The sequence below is a fragment of the Meleagris gallopavo genome, chromosome 6, assembly GCF_905368555.1.
Source record: "Meleagris gallopavo chromosome 6, MGAL_WU_HG_1.1, whole genome shotgun sequence".
NCBI lineage: Eukaryota > Metazoa > Chordata > Aves > Galliformes > Phasianidae > Meleagris > Meleagris gallopavo.
The window spans coordinates 14,613,487-14,636,526 of NC_139409.1; the positions used below are offsets into that span (position 1 = coordinate 14,613,487).

A 23,040-nucleotide genomic window follows, 5' to 3' on the forward strand; every position below is an offset into this window, starting at 1 on the left:
ACCTTTGTCTGATGTTACTGTGCAAGGGCTGATCATTCTGCAAATGGATTGGTGAGGCTGCCCGCTTTGGTGAAGAAAGAGACTCTCGGGGGGTTTGTTTTGGTGATATTGGCACTTCATTACAGGAGGAAGACTCTCGTCCAGAAAGTGTAAGTGAGACAGAACTATCCAGTGTTGCTGAAGGGTCAGAAACCTGTCTAATGGCACTGTCATCATCTGCTCTTTTATCACTCTTTTCATTTGAAAGCTCTTCTTTAGCTGGAATACCATCTTTTTCACGATTAGAGCACTCTCTGGATTCAGAAATCACACTCTTTGACTCCTTCACCTCAGTCCTGGACAAATACAAGGAGCCAGAGTCCTTGTTTTCATCATCATGCCTTTCACTTCTCAATCCCTTTCTTTCCACACTGTCAGGATCTTTCCTTGCCCGAGAATATCTGGATGAGTAGTCAGAATCCAAATCAGAATCAAGAGATAATCCATACTTTTCTGCCAGCTGGCGCCGTCTCTCTGCCTTGTACCTAGCTATTCTTTCTGCTTTAGACTCTAGTTCATGGGTATCCATGTTTCCTGTACTGTACAAAGACTCTGTATTTCCTCCTGTGGTTTCTATGCGGTATCTGGATGATCTGGGTTGTTTCTCTACAGAAGAATCTGAAGTTTCCTCCTCTTCATTTGATCTTCCTGTCAAAAGTACAACACATATGGACCAATCCATGCAAAACTCCACCAAGTACCCTAGCCCACTTACTCTGAATGATGGGTAAATGCTTTCCATCTTCTTACAAATCAAAATGTACTAGTGACTGCATAGACATATTACAGTTTTTCACTAGAGTCTTCAACAGCACATAAAAATGATTAAGAAGCTTACATTAATTGTAACCCTCTAAGAGTTTCCTATCAAATTATTACTATATCAAAAGCAGGTTAAAAAAAAAAATCCTGATCAACGCTGTTCTACAAAACTCTTCTTCTGTTACTGAGGATACGATGGGGTAGAAAACAAGAAGTAATTCAGCAACGGAATATACTACTTACCTAAGTGATGACTGTATGGATCAGTTGCACGCATATACCTTGGTGTATCTTCTTCTAGTAAACGGTGTGTGACTGACCCCGGGCAGTTCTGTAGAAGCATAGGTTGCGTATCATTTTCAATTCCCTCTAAGCGTCTAGCTATTCTCTCCTTTCTGAAAAAGATGCAAAATAACTGAAGTGAAATATCCTTGAAGATTTGAAGGGAGAGTTTCTAAGAGGAGGTAACAAAACAAGCTGTATGTTTTGTTTTACAGGCCAAAGACTTATTCTTCTTTACCTTTTCATTTCCAAAAAATCTTGGTTGTTTGGTTCAAAGAGTTTTCTTAATTCTGAAACTGAGACAACAAAAGATTATACAGTTTATAAGCTACTAAGTTTCAGAAACTCAAAGAAACTTTCTAAAATGCTTCAGAATAAGAAGGAACAGTCAAAACGTCTAGAGATTTCACATAATTTTTGTCTGAAACAAGCATTTACCTTTTGTTTTCCTAGTTTACTAGCTTGCTCTGTCAAAAGTGCATTAGGCCAACAGGTGTAAACACCACGGAGTTCTCCAAGTACTTCCAGGCTATGCTAGTTTTTAAGATCCAGTGTAAACTGGGCAAGTTATATTTTCATTAGCTTATGTGCTATATTAACTGCTTCAAAACCAGGCTGTACAGAGTTGCTATTTACACTGTCTACACAAAGGTTGGTGACCGTGCTTAAAGAGAAAAAGTGTCCCTCACTTATTCCTTAGTTCCCACGGCTGCAAGTGGCTCAAGTTTGGAGATAACCCGTACAAAACACCACATATTCTCACAGCACTCCTGCATGGTTAATCACTTCACTACTTCTCCCTTGTAGTTCTAACTGGACACATTCTCCTTCTCTTGCCCTAAACTCGTTTGGTGGTGTTATGTGCTAGCAGACAGCTGTCACAGATCACAAAATAGTAGAGAACCAACAAGAGGTATGATAGATGAAGTAATCCCTATATATACATGTATGTGCACAGTTATCAGTACTGCTTGCAAACCACAATGGAGCAGTGAGTGCTACATAATCAAGTGTGTATCATTTCTTACAAGCAAGAAGAAAAGCCATTTGGGCTGTCAGTGGACACAATAGATCGGAGGGACTTTAGATGTCATAAGTCCCCAAACTGTCATTACCGTGGCTAAGACATGGTGCTAAAAGCTTCATGTATCTATTCTGAGCTAATGTATCTCTAGCCTTCCGATCCTGTTCGCACAGGAATCAAAAGCTGAAGCAAAATAAAATATTCAGCCTGTTAAATCAGTCCAAGATTGCCATCAGAAACACCTCATGACTCAGGAAAACCTAGAAGACGCTGTTCCACATCACTGTAGAAGTGACTCCACCAGCTTTATTCCCTATTGGACTTCACAGATCTATATATTTGTACGTTAAATATTGTTGAAACACCACCCTTTTAAAGGTCATGTGCACCTTCTCTCCTTTTCTTTCTTAACTATTAGAATTCATGAGCAAATCTAAGTCAGCGTTTTAGCTGACGCATACCCCAGATGGTTTCTGTAGTCACTATCAGTGCTTGCACATCACACCACAGCTAGGAAAAGATAGATACTATTAACATTGGCTGTCATATTACGTTTACATGATGAAAATCCACCAGGACTCCAGGTAAATGGCCTTTGACCAGTAAGACTGAATACACTCTCATTCTGCTACTCAGAGAGGTAAATGACTGAGGCACTGATATAGCGTCTGAGGCTGAAGATGGATGCCTATAGGAGTACAGTACATAGGGGAAAAAAATCATCTGGGGCACTCTCTGAAAAAGCCCTAGTCTAGTGTACATAAGAACTCAAACCATCAACTTCAATTTTTTGAGGCAGGTTATGTCAAACTGCTTGCCATCACACCATAAAAATCTAAGATGTTCCACCCCACCTAACAGGGCTAACCCCCTCCCACACCTTGCTTAAGCATCTGCAGCAAAATAGAGTGAAGCCTTCATTGTTGACCAAGTTGACCACATATGTAGACAGTCTCTGAAAGCCAGCAAGCTTCAGGCAGAGATCTCTACAGATAGATGAGAACAGAATGTGGCCAATGGAAAATCTGCATCCCAAGCCAAGATTAAAGGAAGATGAGTTCTTACGCTGCGTTTTCATAGTTTTTTTTTCCCCTCTCAATTCATGAGCAATTCCCACACTGCTCTTCCCATTCAGTAGCACTCAGTGAACTGTATTAAAGATCTTATCCACATGATACAAGCTGTTCCACATTGACACCAAAGGAAATGATTTCTCAAATACTTTGCTTTCCACCTCTACCAAATTTATTTAAGTTTGTTCCTCTGGATATTAGGTTTTTCTCTTGGATCTGTAGACTATACATATAAGAAATATTCAAAACAAAAGCCATAATTGTTCTGCTACTTCAGGCAGGGAGAAGGCCTCCATCACTCACAGTTAATAAAACCACATTCCATTCAAACCTTGATCATTTTTCTTCCCTAGTCACCAATTTATTCAGCCCTCTAAAACATCAGAAAACAGGTCTTTTAGAGAGTTTTAGTTGGGCTCTGAAGCACAGCTTCACATATTAAAGCCTCTACCCTCCCTTCTCCCCTCCCAAACAAGGAAATTTGACTATAAGTCATTCTCATACAAGAAATTTGGAACATCCAAAGAACTCCCAGAAGCATTAGCTCAACACCCTCCCAGTATGTGTTAGCTGAAGTTCCAGAGATTCTACTACCACTCTGCAGTCCTAAAAAGAGCATTGGACTCATGAAGCATCACTCCAACACCTTCCCAAACAACATGGGACAAAAATAGCATGAGGCTGCTCTACAGTGCCTTATACTTTTTCCACACTTGAGATTCCAGACAGCTATTTCAGCTAGGTTGACCAATACCTGCATAGTCCTTTTGTGAAAATAGTTTCAGTAATACTTTCCTTTACCAATAAGATGAAAACAAACAAACAAACAAACCACATTACACAATAAAATAAAAACAAAAAGAAAAAAAAAACGAAAAAATACAGGAAGTCTTCTATTACTTAGTGATTTTTTTGCTAACTAAAATACAGCACTTAAAATTATGAAAGTTAGTTGGAAAAATTTCTGTCCCAAGGACCTTGGCAGGCCTTTGCACGCTTAGGTGATCACATTTCTCTTTTTTCGTTTGCAGTTTGGATATGCTGGTGCCAGTTTCCCATCTGTTCATTAATGTTTTTCCACATAATCATCAGAAACGACATCATCTCAAGACATCTATGACAAAGTTAAAAAATAATAACACCTCTTCCTAAAAGGTAGCACAAAGATCTGATTCAGCAAACAAGATTCCAATTTAGCACACGAGAAAAGACTAAAATTCATCTCACTGTAAAAGCTCCTTATCTCAGTTAGTTCATGTTAACAATTTATAAGCTCTGTTAGTAAGTATAATTAAGAAAAAGAAGAACAGCAACTTTTCAGGAACTGTCCTGTGCTTCTGGCCTTATTTCAGGATGTTGAGCAAGATGCTATGGTAAGATATCCTCGAAGGCAGACTGTCAAGGAGGCATCTTAAATTTGATAGCTGTAGACCTCCTGAGCAGAATTTACCTTGTAAGACTAGGTATCTAGCAAAAGTGGTATTGTTCCATGTCTCATCCCAGAGGAGTGATTTTTAAAAGTATATTTGGAGTTCACATTACAAGAATTTTAAAAAGCAAGCGAACGAAAAAACCCAGCACTTCAAATTTGAGTGAGATTTCTTAGAGAATTCAGAAATATTTCAGAAAAATTACTTACAGAATATAAAGGTTTTTGCCGGAAGCCCTCTTTAATAATAGCACAGCAGAAACATGTTGGTAAAGTTGAAGGCACATGATAATATTATTCTTAAAATACAGAAGCTGTAAAAACTAAATCAAGTCTTTGAAAAGTCTCTAGAAGAAGGTAGGGATGTACATTTTTAATTCTTGGACAGAGATATAAGTTTACAAAGGTGGGTTAAAATTTACCTGCCACAGGCACGATTTCTTAGAAACTGTAAATATTCACTGCAACACAAATCTTCCTCAAAATGTTTAACAGTAATGAAGCCAACCAGCCTTTTTCCTTCCTCCTCCTCCTCCCACCTGGAAAGGAAATGCTCTGCAAATCAGGCTGGAGGAGCGTTTACCTTCTGTTCATGGAGCAGAGGCACACTGATACACTTAATGCCTAATCATAAGCAGTAATGTGTGAGACTTCAGCTAGACTCTTTGATCATTAGTTCTGTCCCTATCTGTTGAAAGTTAAGTATGTTCCTCTCATTTTCCAACACATGCAAATGTGGACCAAAGATAACTCCTAGATGGGGAAAATAGCCTCAAGTAATGCAGCCCTCAGAATAAGAATCAGCTCCAGTACAAACTGAATCTGGCATCTTTATTACAAAAATCAATTCTTCAGACAAAAGGAGGCATCTTGGAACAGAAACTAGTTCACTGAGAAGTAACTTGCAGAGAAGGTTTCCCAAGTGAAGGCTCTCACAATTAACTTACTGCCCATTTTGGCCAGCGTGTCTGCAAAGCTAAGTATCTGGAGTAATGAGGGACTGTTTATTCATACTGGCTGGTACTCTTTAGTAGTCTGCACTGTATAAGTACATATTATTTTAATCTATCAATGCTCCAATGAATTCTCTTTCTAAACATTTGCACTACAAGAGAAAGCACATCACTTAAATACTATGTTAGAACAAGTAAGCTGCAGTAAATTACATCAGAGAGAAGGCCAGTTAGTTCCATTTTCCTGGAATTAGTCATCTAGCCTTGTAGACTTTTGTCTGAAAAGGGTAAATACCATCAGTTTTGAGAGAATACAAACGCAATTTTAATTCAAAGCTCTGAGATCTACAACATGCCTCAAACAAAGGGAACATCTTGATGCCAGCTACATAGAGCTCTTCATTCAAATGTAATCTTTTAACATAGTTCCAAAAAGACTGTGACTCCTCTAACAAAAACAGGTGAATTTCAGTCCTCTATCTCAGCTGTCTTAAAAGATAAAGATGACACTGACGTCTTCTTCTTAAGTTATTCAAGGTAAGATGACAAATTTAAAACCAAACAAAAAGTATCCCCCAATGCACAAGAAACAGCTGCTAGGTTTCTTTGAATACTTCTCTCCTTAAAATACTTTGGAGAGACAGAATACTAGGGTCATTTTTCTTACTTGAAAAGACATTAAGCCAAAGCCTCTGGTTTTGAATAATTTGTCTGCACTGAGGTTTACTATCCACTGTAAACAACATTTCTTGTATAAGTCAAGCCACAGAACTAGCCACAGCCCACCTGCTGAACTGCTTAATAGTGTTAGTGCTAAGAGTGTTGGGAATACTGCTGCTCTGCTTTCCTACAAACTGGTCTCATCCACTATAAATTAAACCTTATGTAGTACAGGTCCTTTAGTGTGTAAGATCAAAGATCTGTGTGTAGTCAGTCATTCACATAAACATGGTTATTCTACCAACTACTGAGAGTGATTGGAAAGAGTCATAAATACAAGCCAAGTTAATACCTTTCAATTCAGTACTCATATACTTGTACAAATAAACATTTCAGAAGTTTTGATTTCAGCTACTTTTTAAACTATTGAAAATGAAGTAAACAAAACTGAGCTTTATGAAGCAGGGACATCATGTCTTGTAAAAGGGCATTGTGATTAATCCCATTTCATTCCATTTTCATACTTCATGGGGAAAAGAAAACTCATTTACAAAACAGCTGTGCCTAAGTGAATTTAACTCTCCTCTGCACTTGTGTAGGCTAAATTTCATACTCTATTACCATTTGTGTTCATAATATGTCTCCTTTACCTACCTTTTGGAAGTACTGCTAAGAGGTTAGCATCAATATCCTTTGTGCTGTTGGCAAGTTCCTCTTTATCTTCAAATGAGAACTCCTTCTGAAAACTGAAAGCAACATCTGGTTTACAGAACTGTGACTGTTTCTGCTACAAATCAAATACAGTCAAGATGTAACCAATTCCTGCAAGATAGTCCAGAGATACCAAAGAAAATACTTTCCATAAGAATGAAACTAGAAATAACCCCAAGAAACTCACAAAGCCAAGCCTAACATCATTTGAAACTTATTTGGAACTGACTATGACACATTTTTGCTTTAAATTGCTCACTGGAGACTGCCTTCAAAACTAGTAATTGCATTTGAAATCTATATAGAATGACTTGCCACAAATACTAAAACATACTTCATCAAATGCAGTATTAACTGTATTCTCCACCCAGAAGCCTTCTGCATAACCACCTAGTTGCTGCTCCTGCTCTGATCTCTGGATAACACACAGTTCACAATACATTTAATAGTAACAGGTCATTCAGTCACTTCGTACCAGCAAAAACGCCCAAGCAGATGAGAAAGAATCTCTTAAATATGTTCATTAAACATACAAATTTCACTCTGAAATGGAAGTGTCATAATTGCCTATAGTGACTTTTTAGAAGAAAAGTGTTCATCCGTGTGGGATCTAATCTATTAAAAATGGATGAAAACCTGATATATTAGAATCATAGAATCACCAAATTGCTCAGGCTGGAAAAGACCGTAAACATCACCAAGTCCAACTACAACCTAACCATACTACCCTAACTCTAACAACCCTCTGCTAAATCATGTCCCTGAGCACCACATCCTAATGGTTTTTAAACACATCCAGGGCTGGTGACTCAACCACCTCCCTGGGGAGCCTATTCCAGTGCTTAACAACCCATTCTGTAAAGAAGTTTTCCTGATATCCAACCTACACCTCCCCTGGCACAACTTGAGTCCATTTCCCCTCGTCCTGTCACCTGTCACCACTGAGAAGAGACCAGCCCTGCTCTTGCTGTAAGCACCTTTCAGGTATTGGAAGAGAGCAATAAGGTCTCCCCTCAGCCTCCTTTTCCCCAGACTAAACAGCCCCAGTTCCTTCAGTTGCTCCTCATTGGGCATATTCTACAAGACCTTCACAAGCCTTGTTGTTAATCTATCCCAAAGAGGCATAAGGAAACTTCTACTAGTCTTAAGATCTTTAGTAAATTATGTAGACAGGTGTAACAGATGCAAATCCCCACAGTGATCCTGGGCTCTTCATTTTGCCATGGAATTGATGTGCTGTACAAGTTGCTGTCATTCTGATAAAGCAAATTACACAGCCACAAAGCCTTAGCACTGGAAAATCTTTTCTTAGGACAGTTTTTAAATGGCTTTTTGAAGAGCTAAATATCCTTTCATCAAGGGTATTTGGCTAGGAAAAACAAAAAAAGAAATTGTCCTTTTTTTTTTTTTTTTTTCTGTACTAATTTATCCAGGTGAACATTTCTCAATGAATACACTGAAATATAATGACTAAATCATATTTTACACGATCTGCAAGAAATATATGCTTCTTAACCATTTACAAATAATTTTCCTTTGTATGAAGACATTGTGGGAAAAATTGAACTCTTGAAATGACTATAAGGAACTGGCTGTGCCACATCCAGGCACCATGCCACATACTGCAAATTGTCTTCAACAACTGCACTTAGAGTAATTGTTCAAGGTGCTGCCAAGAGCAAGAATGCCAGCCACCACAGAAAAGCAATAGCAAATAGAAGATTAAGAGCAGCAATAAGCTGCTTGTTACAGAAAACCATGCATCCTTATAGGGCGAAAACACTTAGAACAGAACTAAAAGAAATAATTCCATAGTGGCCACAAGCAAATGGGTGCGTATGTCATCAGAGACCGGGCTGGGACTCAGCCAATTAATAGCATGCTTCCACATGCTTAACCCCATACTGCAATCACTCACGGCTTTCATTAGCTTCACAATACGCTATTTTCTTACAGATAGCTTCTGAGAAACCCCAAGGTTGAGGGACTCAGTTTCAATTTGAAAGCAGTTTCTACTCCTTTTGGGTGAGGTTGGAAACTGCAAGTAAATCAAAACCAAAATCAACTTTGCCAAAACATTTTGATTATTTAAGATTTGTCTCAAAGTGCTGAGGGACCCAACTTACGACTTTTGAGTATCTGGGGTTTGTTTGACAGCACCTCCAGTAGTTTCAGTAATGCTTGTGTCAGAGTAGTACCCTATGTTTCCACTAACCTAGGGCTCTCAACATTCTCTTATGCAGCAAAATCCTTGTTTAAATTAACTGCACGCTAACATCCACCACTGTCCCTGAGTCATATATCAATTTCCAAGGGAAAATCCATATAGAATCATGAGCAGTACTAGCACATTGAATGGCATTATTGGATGGCTTGTGGATTTTCAACAAACTTTCAAGTATTGTAAACTAGTTCAGTTCCCCTTTGCCCCTTCATCCAAACTGTTTCAAAGACTCCAAAGCTAGAGATCTTTTAACTGTATCCTAAACGTCTCTTGCCGGGTTTACATGCATTTGTTCTCTTGCCAGCATAGTTAGTTATGTTACTCCTTTACAGAAGTTTCCATGTTTACTCAGTTTTTTCAATACAGGCTCTTTCAATTTCACTGATCATCATTAAAAATATTCTCTACCTTTTTCAGTTTTAAGTCATCTTTTTTGTATATTGCTGATTGGATCTGGAACATTTTGACTCTAGGCCCAGCTCTGCTACTGTCCTGTAAAAACAGGACTTCTAGTGGAAAAAGCATGATTACATGACCAGCTGGATGAATCATGTGCCCTACAATGTTTGCCTTTTTATAACTACACTACATTAATTGCTCAATCCCGCAAGAGAAACTAATATGCCCAGGCTTTCATCAGTTGCAAGTGACAGAAAAATGTATTAGCCCCCAGTGAACAACCATGCTCTTAGTATTATTACATTACATCCCTTTTTTTCATTCCTTTTCAAGGTCACCCAGTTCCTTCTGCACATGAACTCATTCCTCCTTTGTACTGAGAGTGGCTTCCAGCCTCTCCTCATTGGCAGATTTCATTAAAATTCTTGTAATAATCACAAACTTCTTAAGCTTCACCTTGCTGGGCTACATGACATCATAGGTTACCTGCTTCTCATGTCCCTTCACAGTTACCCCATGCCCTCATTTACCCTTTCCTTCAAGACACACTGTCAACATTTATTTGTTTATTTGTTTATTTATTTATTTATTTTAATCATTAACTGTTTTCATCTAGTGACTATATTATCCATAGGGGAGAATTTTTGCTTCTCCTCTTTGCAGGCAATTTTGCAGCATGCTCTCTCACATTGCTGCAGGTACTATTGCTTGTTTTAAATATTTACACATTAGAAACAAAATGTTTTCAACCAATGAATCAATTATATTGTTTTTACTTGATCAGAGAATTCAGAGACAGAGTACTGTTCTGAGGATGATGGTCTGTCCAAATAATTGGCTATTTATAGGTACATATATAAAAATTGTTCTAAAAATGAATGTAGACATATTTAGGACATGTCACAGTATTCACTAAGAACATTCATTAGGAACCTAAATTGAGTCAGAATGATGTTAAAGCAATTCCAAGTAGTTTTAAAAGCAACAACTTTTGAAAATTATTCCTAAGGGTTTAAAAAATATACTCATAAGCAATTCCACATCAAGACTTCCCTTTTTCCCTCAAGGGAATCTATCTAGATGTTGTCCTGTTTTATTAGCTTATCTGCTAAAGGAGCAGGTGCATCATCAATTTAGTTGCTTATGTGGGGTCAGACAGCCTAATTTAGAATGCCAGGTATACTGTGCTTTCAAACTCATCCACTGCCCTTTTTCCTTTTCAGTTAAATTTGGGTATCACAGAATCACAGAATTGTAGGGCTTGGAAGGAACCTCCGGAAATCATCTAGTCCAGCCCCCCTCAAAGTAGGCTCCTTACAGCAGGCTGCACAGGTAGGTGTCCAGGTGGGTCTTGAATATCTCCACAGAAGGAGAGTCCACAACCTCCCTGGGCAGCCCATTCCAGTGGTCTGTCACCCTTACTGCAAAGAAGTTCCTTTGCGTATTGGTGCAGAACTTCCTATGCTCCAGTTTACGGCCATTTCCCCTTGTCCCGTCCCCACAGACCACTGAAAAGAGGTTGGCCATAAAAGGTTTGTACTGTAAGGGTAAATCCTCCTTGTTTGCTTGCCTGGAATATAGCTTGTGTTTACGGTTCATGAAATAGAATAAATAGCATGAGGCCCACAAGTTCACTTCATGAAGGATTTACATGTGGTTTGGCCTCAGGTTGCCAAGGAACTCATGCTACACAATTTTCAGGAATTCATACAATTCCTATTAAAACACTGACAGTGTTTCACAACCTCAGCAGTTTTTCTCTAAAAACAATGTAGAAGCGGCATTAGTAGAGCATCTGACAACCTCAGTAGATACACTGCTCTTGCAGGTTCCAAGGTGCAGGCTCCTTCTATACATCAGGGATTCCAATTTGAAAACTTCATTCGCTGCAGTGGCAGCATATGGTTTCTAAATAGCTGTCCCACTAACCTAGTTACACGCCCAAAAGCAAGCAGAAGTTTGATCCAAATGCCACTGGTAACACTGCTCTGGCATCTGAATTAAAACTACAGGACGTAATGAGATTTTTTGATTGAAAGACATACGTGAAAATTCACTTGTATACCTGCCAAACGTGGGCTTGGCATTCATTATTCTTCTCCTTCTCTACTTCCACAATTTCTCTGGATTCCAAAATATCTGTTCCATGATTGCATCTCTCTCCAGTAGCCTTATCCCAGATTTCCCCTACCTGCACTCTCTAAGACTGTGCACCTCACACACCTGCTTACCGTTTCTCTACAATACAGCAGGTAACCAGAAATGCTCAAGAAGCGTGTACTGATAGGAGGGGGTCCCACAGATGAAATGGGGAAGGAACAGAGAGGGAATGTGACCTGCCACATTCTTACCTAAGCACTACAACACCTTACCCAGCCTCATGTGACCAGGCCTTAAGGCTGCAAGCATGAGGCAGCAGTGCCCTGCAAGGAATCAGCCACCTCACCCCTCTGTTCACTGCAAGGTCCCCTTCTATATGCTGACTGTACCAATAATTCCCTTACCTTGACCACCTCACTTTTCAGACAGATCAGTTTTGCACACTGGCTCATCAGATGTGGGTACTGTGCCCATGCTTTTCAGGAAAGTGGGACTTTGAGCAACCCGGTCTAAAGGGAGGTATCCCTGCCTACAGCATTGGGGTTGGAACCCTCAACCAACTCAAACCATTCTATGATTCTATGATTCATTGCAGCAGCATGAGACACAGTGCAGAGTGGGACTCTTTCCTTCGCAGTATGAGTTGTAAATTTACATGATTATTTAGGAGGCAGTTTTCAATAACTGTTCAGACAAAAGCTTGGTCCTCTGAGAAGACCAAGAATCATTTTTCCCAGCAAAAGAATAAATGGAGATTCCTACCATGACTAAAGTAACAATTATGCAACTAATTGACTTCACTAGGCAAGAAGAAAGACTTGGCCTTACCTTAACGCTCTCTTCCTGTGGAGCAATCGTGAAGGTTTAAATCTAACCGAGTTTCCTTTGTCAAAATCTGTGAAATTAAAAAAAAAAGAAAAAGAAAAAGAAAAGAAAAACATTACAAAGATATGCTTTAATAAATAGGGAACTTTCAGGAAACCACTTTGTAACTTCCAGCCATAGTCCTTTTCCACTGGAAAAAACTGTACAAAGGCCTTTCTCTAGTCAAAGTGGCATAGGCTGCCATGCCCAAGGTGGTAATAAACCAAAGCCTTCCAAAAGTAAGTAAAGACAGTAAAACATATGGCAGTAACGTACTGAAGCTTTTGATTTTCTAATCTCAGTATTCAGTGTAGCACTGCAGCCTGGGGATGTCATTTAAACTGCTTGACTTGGTTTCCCTACTTAGAAAATGCACAGTAGATATATTTTATGTTTGTAAAGCACTTTGATAATGAAAAATGCAGCAACAGCCTTTATGGCTGCAGCCAGGCAATACTCTAAAAACGGCATAATCACTGCAGAAATCAGAGATACCCAGCTGAGGGTTTGTTGTAGCAACATTATTACATCCCCCGTGACAAAAGCATTTCTGAAGGTTGACCACTTTTTGGAAACTCCTATTTTTTTTTCTGAATACACTTAGGACTTGTACTGTATTCTACTCTGATAATAAACATGGCTACATGAGAGCAAAATTATATGAGATGCAGCCTTAAATTCAAGAAGTACGTATTACAAAGCCACTCGTTTCCAAACCTCTGTCTGAACCACAGCAAGCAACAGGCAATCTCCCTTCCCTCCCCACCCTTGTAACTTCATTTCTGCACTCAAGAACATCACTGTAGGTCTATAAATGATGACTAGTAGCAAGGGAGGGGGGGGGGGGGGGGGGGGACAGTGCACCAAACATCAGTTGCCTCCATTCAGAAGTGAAAATGCTGAGGATGCTATTAGGAGACCTCACAGAATGGACAGCCAGGAAGCAGGGCAGCCTGGTCTGTTACTGATGCTGAAGAAAACATGAAGCTACTAAAAATTTCCCAGTGAGAAAATGGCTTTAAATCTCCATTTGCATTAAGTCAACTACCTCAGGACTCAAAATCAATACACAATTTTTCACCTTATTCTTCAGACAAAAACTTTGAAACAATTCAAAAGCAGCAACAACCCTCTAAACTCTAATGCAAAGCCAGTATATTTTGTTACATGTTGTTTATTATTTAAAATAACAAATTGTTTTGCAAGCAAAAATACTCTTGTATTTTAAAATCTAGATATGACGATTATTATTTTTTGCAGAAAGGTTTTAAAAAAGCTTATTATAGGTGACAGTATCAGTCTGAATTTATAAAATGTACATTTTCTCACTGGCTTTCAAAACTTTTCTCCTTCCTTTGCTTTTCCATGTCTTTCCCTCAGTCAGCTTTCCAGGTCCACTGATTTAAATAAATAATAATAAGTTTAACACTTTACATATAAAGAGGCTTAAAATGTGCAAAAGGGCATTTTTTGTCATTTGCTGCAAGTCAATGTAAATTTCAAGCAATTGTGCTAATAGCATTCTTCAGTGTTAATAAGCAACTTTCTCCTGTTTTTCTTAATGTTTGCTTTTTCTCCCCAAGCAAATGGAGAATAAAGCACAGAGATTACACAGAATCAGCTTGCCAGACCAAACAGAGTATTTTAGGGAACAACGGTATTAATGGTATATAAGTCACTACATTTTACACAAGAACATCAGAAAGAAGATAATACTGCATACTGTAAGTATCTCTAAAAAGGCCAGGTTTACATCACTGTGAGAACAGTTTGCCACAGCTTAACAAGCAGCTCAGTATCAGTTCAGTTAATCAGAACCAGGCATATCTTAAACACACAGCCATTCCAACAGGATAACCACCCATCCTATAGTTTCTGGCACTAAACAGCTGTCTGCCACAAAGTCCTCAAGCAGATCATAGAGAAATGCTCCCTTATCCTGGCCAAAAATAAAGAGGAGATGTGAGAGGGGAAGAAGGCAGCTTTCATCACGGCAGTGGGAGAGGAGCTGCTCAGATGGACACACAAGCTTTTCTGACTCTTGCTCCCCATTAAACACACATGTAATATTCGGACATACCATATTCGTAGTGCCTCAAAAACCTATTAAAACTCTGCTGTAATTTGTAGGGCAAGGTCCTCTCTTTCCCCATACAAATAAACAGAGAACTACGTGCTGTTACACAGTTCTGATATTTTATGAATTTCCTCCTGTTCAAATTAAACCCCATGTGGGAGGATTAAAGTCCAATCAAACTTACTGACTGTAATATGGAAGCTTTAAGATTAAATGCAAGCAAAGACAAAAAATTAAAAACAACTGTGCTTCAAAAGGAAATAAATAAGTCCACAAAGTGAACATCAGTCTTATTTCAATGGTTAATTTAAAAAAATCCTCATAATACCTGAGGGTATTATTTTACACAAAAAGAAAGAAAATCACTGCAACATCATTTTGTCGCTCCTTTCACTGAAGAATAAACATCCATATAACCCTATTAACACAATTTTAAATATTTGTATTCAAAATTGAGAGTATATTTACTGAAGTATAAATCGAACTTGCTCACAAGTTTAACCATTTGTTCAGTCTTATTCTCCCCTCCCCCCCCCCCCACCCAATAAAGCCACTGTCCCCAGTTTTATGCATAGGAAATTAAAAATGCTGAACTAAAAAAAATCCAGATGCAACCTCGCACTGCTATTTGCTATATTTAAAGGCCCTAAGTCGGTGGCAAGCTAAGCTAATTAGAAGATCCATCTAATCGGATCTTTCAAAAGTGTCCTTTAGGAAAAAATGAAACAGCCGAAGTGACTAACTGCATACTGATCACTAAAGTAGCTAATGTAGCTGAAGCAGATGCAGTCAAAAAATATTTACACATACAACCATACAAGAGAGTAAAAGCACACAAACTGCATTTTCCTCTATCTACTTGGAACTCTTACCTTGCTCCTCAGAGTGTTTAACATTTCCCAAATAGCTGGAGATCCAAGGATTTCGGAACATGGTTGTACAAACAAAGGATTCAGCAAAGAGAAACTACAACAGCAGCTAATTCCCAAACAGCCACAGCCCTAGGCCTGTCTGAGCAATATCATGTAGAGATTTTTTCATAGCACAGGACTGGAGCTGTCAGGCTACCGCGTCCCAGGGAGTACAGTAAATGCATAGCAATAGGCTGCAAGCTGGAGCAGCTCAAGCCAATAATCAGATTACAAACAGAAATTAGGCACAGGAATGCTAAAACAGATTGGGCAATGGTGATTGGAAGATTTATAATATCACCACTTCAAAGATGCAGCCAAATCACACGTTATATTCCTGCAAAATGAAAGCAGACCGTCTAAATCCTCATATAAAAAGAAAGAATTCTGCAAAAAGAGGAATAATGCCTCTCCATCTCTGATCAGGATAAACTGCAATGCTTGCTGAAGAAAAACTGCATCCAGGCTGCCAAGAAATGGACTCTGTTAATCGTATCATTATGCTAAACGTTTTGCCCAACTATTAGTTGGAATGTTTAAAACAGACAAGATTTATGGATAACATGTGAGCAAAACTACTGGTGGGGGTGGGGATTTAAGAACAGACACTGCAGCTCAAAATATTTTAATTTGAGACAGAAGGTGTAAAACTGCACAAGTACTGTCTGTATAGCTACCATTTTTTTATTAAACAGATTTGATGGATTTTCAATCCAAGAGAGGAGTCAGAACCCTTTACAGTTCTTTGTGGAAGTCTGGAAATGTTTGTTCAAAATGGGGCAAGAGCCCTGGCTCAGCTTTCCACAGTTCTACCTGATCATCCCAGCCAACCACCCTGCACATGAATACCTGACTGAGACAGACCTACACACTGAACCCCATCCAACTGAAGGCAGAAGCTGCCTGCTGGCTTCCCTGTCCCAAACACACTTGTTCGTTATCTTCAGAAAGATTTCAGCCAGCAGCAGCAAACTCAGCACAAGGATGAGATTGCGAGGACACTGAAAAAGTCCTAGAAACAGAAGTTCTTAACTTTGCCTACCCATTTCTAGATATCTGCTATATTAGAACCCTTATCCATGCTTGAAATTTCCACGTACCAGCAAAAATATAAGCACCAATGCTGTGAAAGAGAGTCCAGAACTACAAGTGAAAAATATAATCTATGAAAAAACTAACAGTATTAATTGGCTTACTGTGAAGCTGTTGTTAGCCTCTCTAGGTCATCAAAAGTACAGCTTTTCATGCTAACAGGTTCTGTCAATGTACATAAGAATACGCACTCCATATTGTCTAATGTTACTGTTATTTTATTTTTAATCATGACTCATCTTCAGTGGCTTTAACAAAAGCATGATTATTCGTTGATCTTTCAACTGTATAGAGTTCTATTGAACAAGAGTAGTCCAACACTTAGGAGATGACATTGAAGCCTTCCAGTTCCCAAAGTAGAATCATAGAATCATAGAGTCACAAAGTTGGAAAGGACCCATGAGATCATTTAGTCCAACCATCCTCCTACCACCATTCCTACCCAGTCTTCTACTATACCACATCTCGTAGCAGCTCATCCAGTAATATATAAGTAACATATACTTAGATCAAAATTATCTGATGGTACACACACCGTTTTTTTTCTTTGCTTGTAAACTTAGTAGCTCTTGCATTTAATTCTAACCATCACAGCACTACCATATAGAACAGGGACCCAAACACTGCTGTGCTCTGTGGATCAGCTGTACCAGGCCTAGAAAATATAAAAGCAGTGACAAAAAACGCAATCAGTCAACACCTGTTGAAAACTTGCCACTAACCTGAAAATCTACTTTCTGGACCAGACATATGTGCTGATGTGCTTAAAACACAAATGAGACAGTGAGTACAGAGGTAACACAAACTGCTAATAACACCTACTTTGGATGTTATAGACTGAACCCTGCTTCCATGAATACTACTCGTATGAATACTTCTTGTTTGATCTCATGAAATGAATGTATTACTTACCACCTGTAGCATTTTTAAGCACCTGTAACTCATTTGGTACACAATAAGGGATTTTTTTTTTCCCATAAAACACAAATAAGTAATTATAATTTGATAAATCTCGTGGCCACGGTCTTTAGAAGGGTTGGAGAAGAAGTTATACTTGACGGCTCAACCTTAGTGATCCACTGGTATAACTACACTGATAGCAAACATTTCCTTCTAATTTTTGTGTATGCTTTTCTGAAGGTACCAGAGCAGTTTCTGGCTATCGAAGGAGACTGTCTCAGCTCAAACATCACCCCCATGCAGATGCTGCCCCATAAGCAGAAGAGATGGGTGCACGGTTGCATTTGTAGAGGGAAGAGCAGGCTTTCACATCTCATTGCTGTGGGATCACATCTCCAGCATTTTGTCCCCAGCATCCTTCTGGTGAGCAAGGTGCAGAAGGTAAAGCACACTGGAAAGATGGGAAATCTCCTGATACTGTGCACCATCTGCAACCATAGGGTCACATCAGCTTCCCTTCGAGACAAAGGCTGTGTGCCAATGTTGTTACCAATGGTAAGGTCTTAAAGTCACGAGGGGCTGGACACAGGTCAGTGGAAGCATACAACTGTTTGCTTACTCCTCCATCAAAAGGAGCTGTCTCAAAAAACTTCTTGTTGGAAGAGAGATCTCTGCGCTGACCCTGAATCAGCTTTAGGAGTGGAGAAGACACCTTGGTAAAAACAGCAATTCAGCAGGGTCAAACAGCTGTATGAAGGAAGTCTTGGATTTAGGTTTTTGCTGCCTGTTTGGAAACAGTAGGTTTGAGAAGTCATGTTTCCCAGAAGAAAAGACATCCATCTCCAAGTACTTGAGGGAGGAAGGATGAAGAACCTTTTCTCCTCTAAAGCAATCCAGTCTTCAAGACCCAGAAGTATGGTCAGTCAAACTACATTATCAAGGCTGTTGCATATCAGTAGTAATGTTCTTGTCCTCCCCTGCCATCATTAATTCCTGAGCTTTTGTAGCATCCAACACAAGCAAACAGAAAGAGAACAACAATTCAGCTGTTGGAAAGGGGGGCAAACCCAGCTGGAAGTAAAGCTTGCAGTCATCTAGGCAAAGAGCTGGAGGTTAAGCACGCATACATTTCCAGTCTGAGACTGCTCAAGAAAGACCAGCTGGCAGTTAAATGTTGTTCCGAAGCTTCCCACAGAAAGAAAAGGAAAATATCTTCCTTTTGTCTGGCAAAACTAATCATTGTAATCAAAGTTGGAGTTTAAACAGCTTGCAAAGCTGTTCCCAACTTACAGAGCTGCCAGCCCCAAAGCACTGAGAGTTATGAATCAGGTCCCACTAAGATTAAGCCTTTTTATTTCTAAATTTTGATCATGTAGAAATTTATATTTAGATGTGTTTCTCTGCGATAAGAAGAACCAGATACTTTGTTGTGACTTGCAGTTATGATAAAAACAAAAATCAAAGAAGCCCATGACAACTGTTTGAAGAAAGTCTAAAAATAAAAAAAATCAAGAATGCCAAAGGGAAAAAAACAAAAACAAAAACAAACCACCACAGTGATTGCAAGGAAACTTTCAGCAAATATGCTAGTTAGGTAAACACGAGACCAAGCAGGATGGAAAACTGAGATGATCTGTATAAACAAGATGATGAAATAATATTTGCATCTACACTTCATGGGACGAGGTCTAAAGGAGTTCATGAATTTTATTCCACTATTCTGCTCCTGGATAGGGGGAGAGTGCACTTGGAATAGCAAGTCCAAGCAAGCAGTGCTGAGATCTCAGAGGTGGTGGATGATCTCAGGAACAAAGGTTAGAAGAGAGGGCTAAACCAGGCCACTCTTTTTCCATCTGACCCTTCCCAGCCTCCAGGCCATGCACACACCCAAGCACACCATGATGGTTTTCAGCCTGCACGTATGTATTTCTAAAGGTAAGCACCAGGGCACAAAGAAAAACCTCCCTTTCCTTATCTTTCCTTTCCTTCACTCTCCAGCAAGTTCCGCCAAGGTTTTCAAGAAATAATTTAACCTAGATCTCAAGGCTCATGAAAAATCTAACAGAAGATTACTTACATGGTATAATCACTTAGTAACAAGTTATGGTCTCAAGTCATGTTCAAGCATCCTTGCTTCCAAATACAGTGTATCCAGGATTGGCAGGGCCAGTGGGTTTTGTCATCTCCACCCAAAGCCCCTGTACACAGACAAGTGAAATTCTTACTTCCTAGATGAAGTCATTCATAAGGACTTAAACTAGGATAAAGTTTCCTCACATGGTGCCATCCCTTCAGCAGGAATCAAGTTTAATCCTTTTCACTTTTTTTTTTTTTTTTTTTGCATTTCCACAGTGCAATAGTTTTCAGGTAATGATTCTCTCAAGATGATGTCTGCTGTTTGGCTACTGACTGCATTTTGGACAAGTCCAAATAAATGTTAGCATCACATCACCTGTGTGACCATTTAAAGCAGGTACCACACCAAGATCAGAAAAGCTGATTAGTAAAGGTCATGAAAAGAACTAAGCTTTTTTAGCATAGCATAGCAAGGCAACAGATGTATTAAAAAATACGGATCATTTTTTGGTACTGAATATTTAGTAATATTCTGGAAAATTCTATTTTCTATGTGTACTCTAAGAAAACCTTTCAGAATGATTACTATTTCAGATTTAACAAAATCTCAGTCAAACCATTAATTTTAGCAGTTAATTACTCCTAAAAGGAGATTCTGGTACCTTTCAATCTGCAACATTTTTTCTTATTCTAAAATGCAAAGATAATTCCCACTGACATTCCCACATCTTGGATCACTGTTCATTAAATGCTATGTCAAGACTACAGCATATATAAACATGTATGGGAACTGTTGAGTCATGGCCTGAACCACTGACTGATCACATGGGGAAGGGACCAGGTCAAGCCTGGGAGCACAGCTGAAGGCAATTCACCTGTGTGACTGGAAGGGGGTGGAGACTGGCTCCATCTCTCTTAGACCCCACTTAAGGGCTGACTTCCACTGGATAAGGGTCTCTTTCTGGAGATCTCTCCCTGGTGGAGCTTTCCTCTGCAAACCTAGAATCTTCTGATATAGGTAAGCAATCTTTTTCCCTTCCCTTATAGCACCTTTCTATCATGCTAATCCTTCCATTATACTGATCTGCCCAATTGCTACGTAACACCTTCAAGGTTTTCCTCTTTAGCAGTAGGCTCAGCTTAGACTAGCTCCTGGGAGGATGCTGAAAAACCATACACTCCTCTCACTTGTCATAATCAGACACACCAGTGAGGCATATCCAAATTGAATCAGACCTAGTATCTATGAGCCCAAAGATATAAAAGAACTCATCAAGTACGCACCATTAGGGATGGACTGAGTAAACTCCTGGAAACAAGCAATAAAGGAGCAACTCCTGCTCCAGCAGGATGTGCAATTTGTATGCCCAAGGACTTTGAGGAAGAAGAATTTTGCCTAGCAAAATAATAGCTAAGCATTTGGCATCAGAGCCTGATGTAAAGCAGCTGCAGTTCAGATTGTAGAGGCATAGGGGTCAGTCTCTGCAACCACCCTACAACAACATCATACCATAGTAAGCAGTCTCTTGTTTACCAGTGTGGAGGGTGACAGCTTTGCTATTGCAGCAACTGAGGGTAAAAAAAGGAGGACTGTTTGCAGGTCTCCTGTTCTCCTAACAAGTTGTGTAGGACAGGTTTCCCTATCTTCTGTCACATACAGTACCTTCCATTTCCAGGAAGCTTCACCAGATTGCAACAGGGCTGTCTCCTTGTCTGCAGACACAAGTGGTCCTGGGCAGTAAAGTGATATTAAAAGCACAGCCGTGCTACCAAGATTCCTCCTAGCTGCTCCATCTGCTCACATTTAAAGCCCAAAAAGGGAGCAAAGAGGCATGCATACCACAAGAAAGAATTTATAACGAAGTTCCTTGGCTCTTCTCAATAGTCATCTACGGAAGGCACTGATTTTGTTTACCATGGTGATGTGACATTTCGCAGGCTACTTCATAGCCCTGCATACTTACCTTGAAATATAACTCATTTTTAAGCCTTAGGCAGAAAACAATCTTGCATACAAGAAATCTAGATCTAGTTCCCATCCTGTTTATTGCATGTTGTAATGCTTCCCCAGAAAATTAAATATTCAGTAAAACAAAACAAAAAAAAACCCATATGCTCTATTCTAGTGTTGATGGTCAAGTTGACACAGCTCAAGTACAAACTCTGCCACTGAAAATAACGTCACTCTGAATAAGCATATACATGAGGCTTAATCTGCATCTAGCATTGCTGAGCACAAATTCATGAAGAAAGGAAATCTGTTTAGCACAGTTCTGGAGCAACTTGCTCTGGAGAGTGCTCTGGAGAGCAGCCTTAAATTCAAAGCAGCCAAGACCTTTTCTCTCTATTGCCCTCATGTGCTCCCAAACTCCTACAAAGACCCCAGGTGTGCACAGCACTCAGTGGGGTGCTGATCACTAATAGCAGGCAATCAGCATACAACCTGAAGAGCTTTACCAGAGCTGCACAGCACCTGGCTGTACTGAATGTCTTAGTCTAGGGGGATTTCACTGAAGAAAGAACACAGATTTCTTTTTAAAGCCTAAATCCATAATAAAAGTCAGCTTGTATGAGGGGAATATGATGAAACCTAGTTGAACCCTGCTCTGTACACAAGCAACAGGTACCAGCACTCCCACTCCCCTGGGAACAGGACCGTTGTGCTAGGCAATAAAACAGCCCTCCAATAAAGGGGCATAAACTGCACAAGTGGAGAGCAGAAGCAGTCCTGAAGTCACAAAAACAAAACACCTCTCTTAGTTCAGGTGTGTGCTTAAAGCCACAAAGCATAACAAAGAATTTGAAACGCTTTTGATATGTGGGATAACAACATGAATCTTAGGGTATAACCGAGCCTGCGAAGAAATACTTCAGGAAGGAGAGCTGCTATTGCAAGCGTATACACAGGAAGCTTTTCTGAGCCGTCCCTAGCATGATGCAGCTCCTCCAGGCGCAGCACATGGCAGTACTGGGCCATGTCTCTCAGGGCCTGGGCTGGATCTGTTCCGGGCTGCATGCTCCTTGCTGCCTTGCAGCACACCCTGTCCCCAGACACCATTGCTGCAGCCTAATAAGGCCAAGCTGAGCTCCCTGCTGCCTTGTGACCGCCCAGTGCTTACCTTATGGCTCCCCACCCACCCCAGGCTTCCACAACACAGGGTGGGAGAGGCAGCAACCACAGCCAGGGGTGAGCCATGGGCAGCACAAGCCAATGGCTGGCTGTGGGGTGGCTTTGTGCACAGCATCACTTAGGATCAATAGCTGCAGAAAAAATGGGGTTTCTCACAACATGAATTGCTCAAAAGTAGGCCAGCAGCACGAGTGCAGGCAGCCACCAGGCAGGTACTTGTCAAGCACAAAAACCAAATGAAGAAGATAAAAGCAAAGCACAGACACTCGTTTGAACGCTACCACTGAATTATTTAATGCTGTTGATAAGTTATGGTGAGATTTCCTGCAATTCA

At 39.8% G+C, this 23,040-nt stretch overlaps 1 protein-coding gene across 26 annotated transcripts in view; it reads right to left on the bottom strand.

Moving 5' to 3' along the window:
- The window catches only part of SVIL (supervillin), a 130,598-nt gene that overhangs the window by 55,063 nt on the left and 52,495 nt on the right, over positions 1 to 23,040 (bottom strand). For all 26 annotated transcript variants that reach the window (XM_085227142.1, XM_085227141.1, XM_085227134.1 and 23 more), the window contains 5 exons: positions 12,485 to 12,551; positions 6,877 to 6,968; positions 1,322 to 1,379; positions 1,045 to 1,196; positions 3 to 687 (listed from right to left, as the gene is read on the bottom strand). In XM_085227142.1, coding sequence (XP_085083268.1) covers positions 3 to 687; positions 1,045 to 1,196; positions 1,322 to 1,329 — 845 coding nt within the window. In that variant the 5' untranslated portion in view covers positions 1,330 to 1,379; positions 6,877 to 6,968; positions 12,485 to 12,551. The remainder of the gene's footprint in view (positions 1 to 2; positions 688 to 1,044; positions 1,197 to 1,321; positions 1,380 to 6,876; positions 6,969 to 12,484; positions 12,552 to 23,040) is intronic.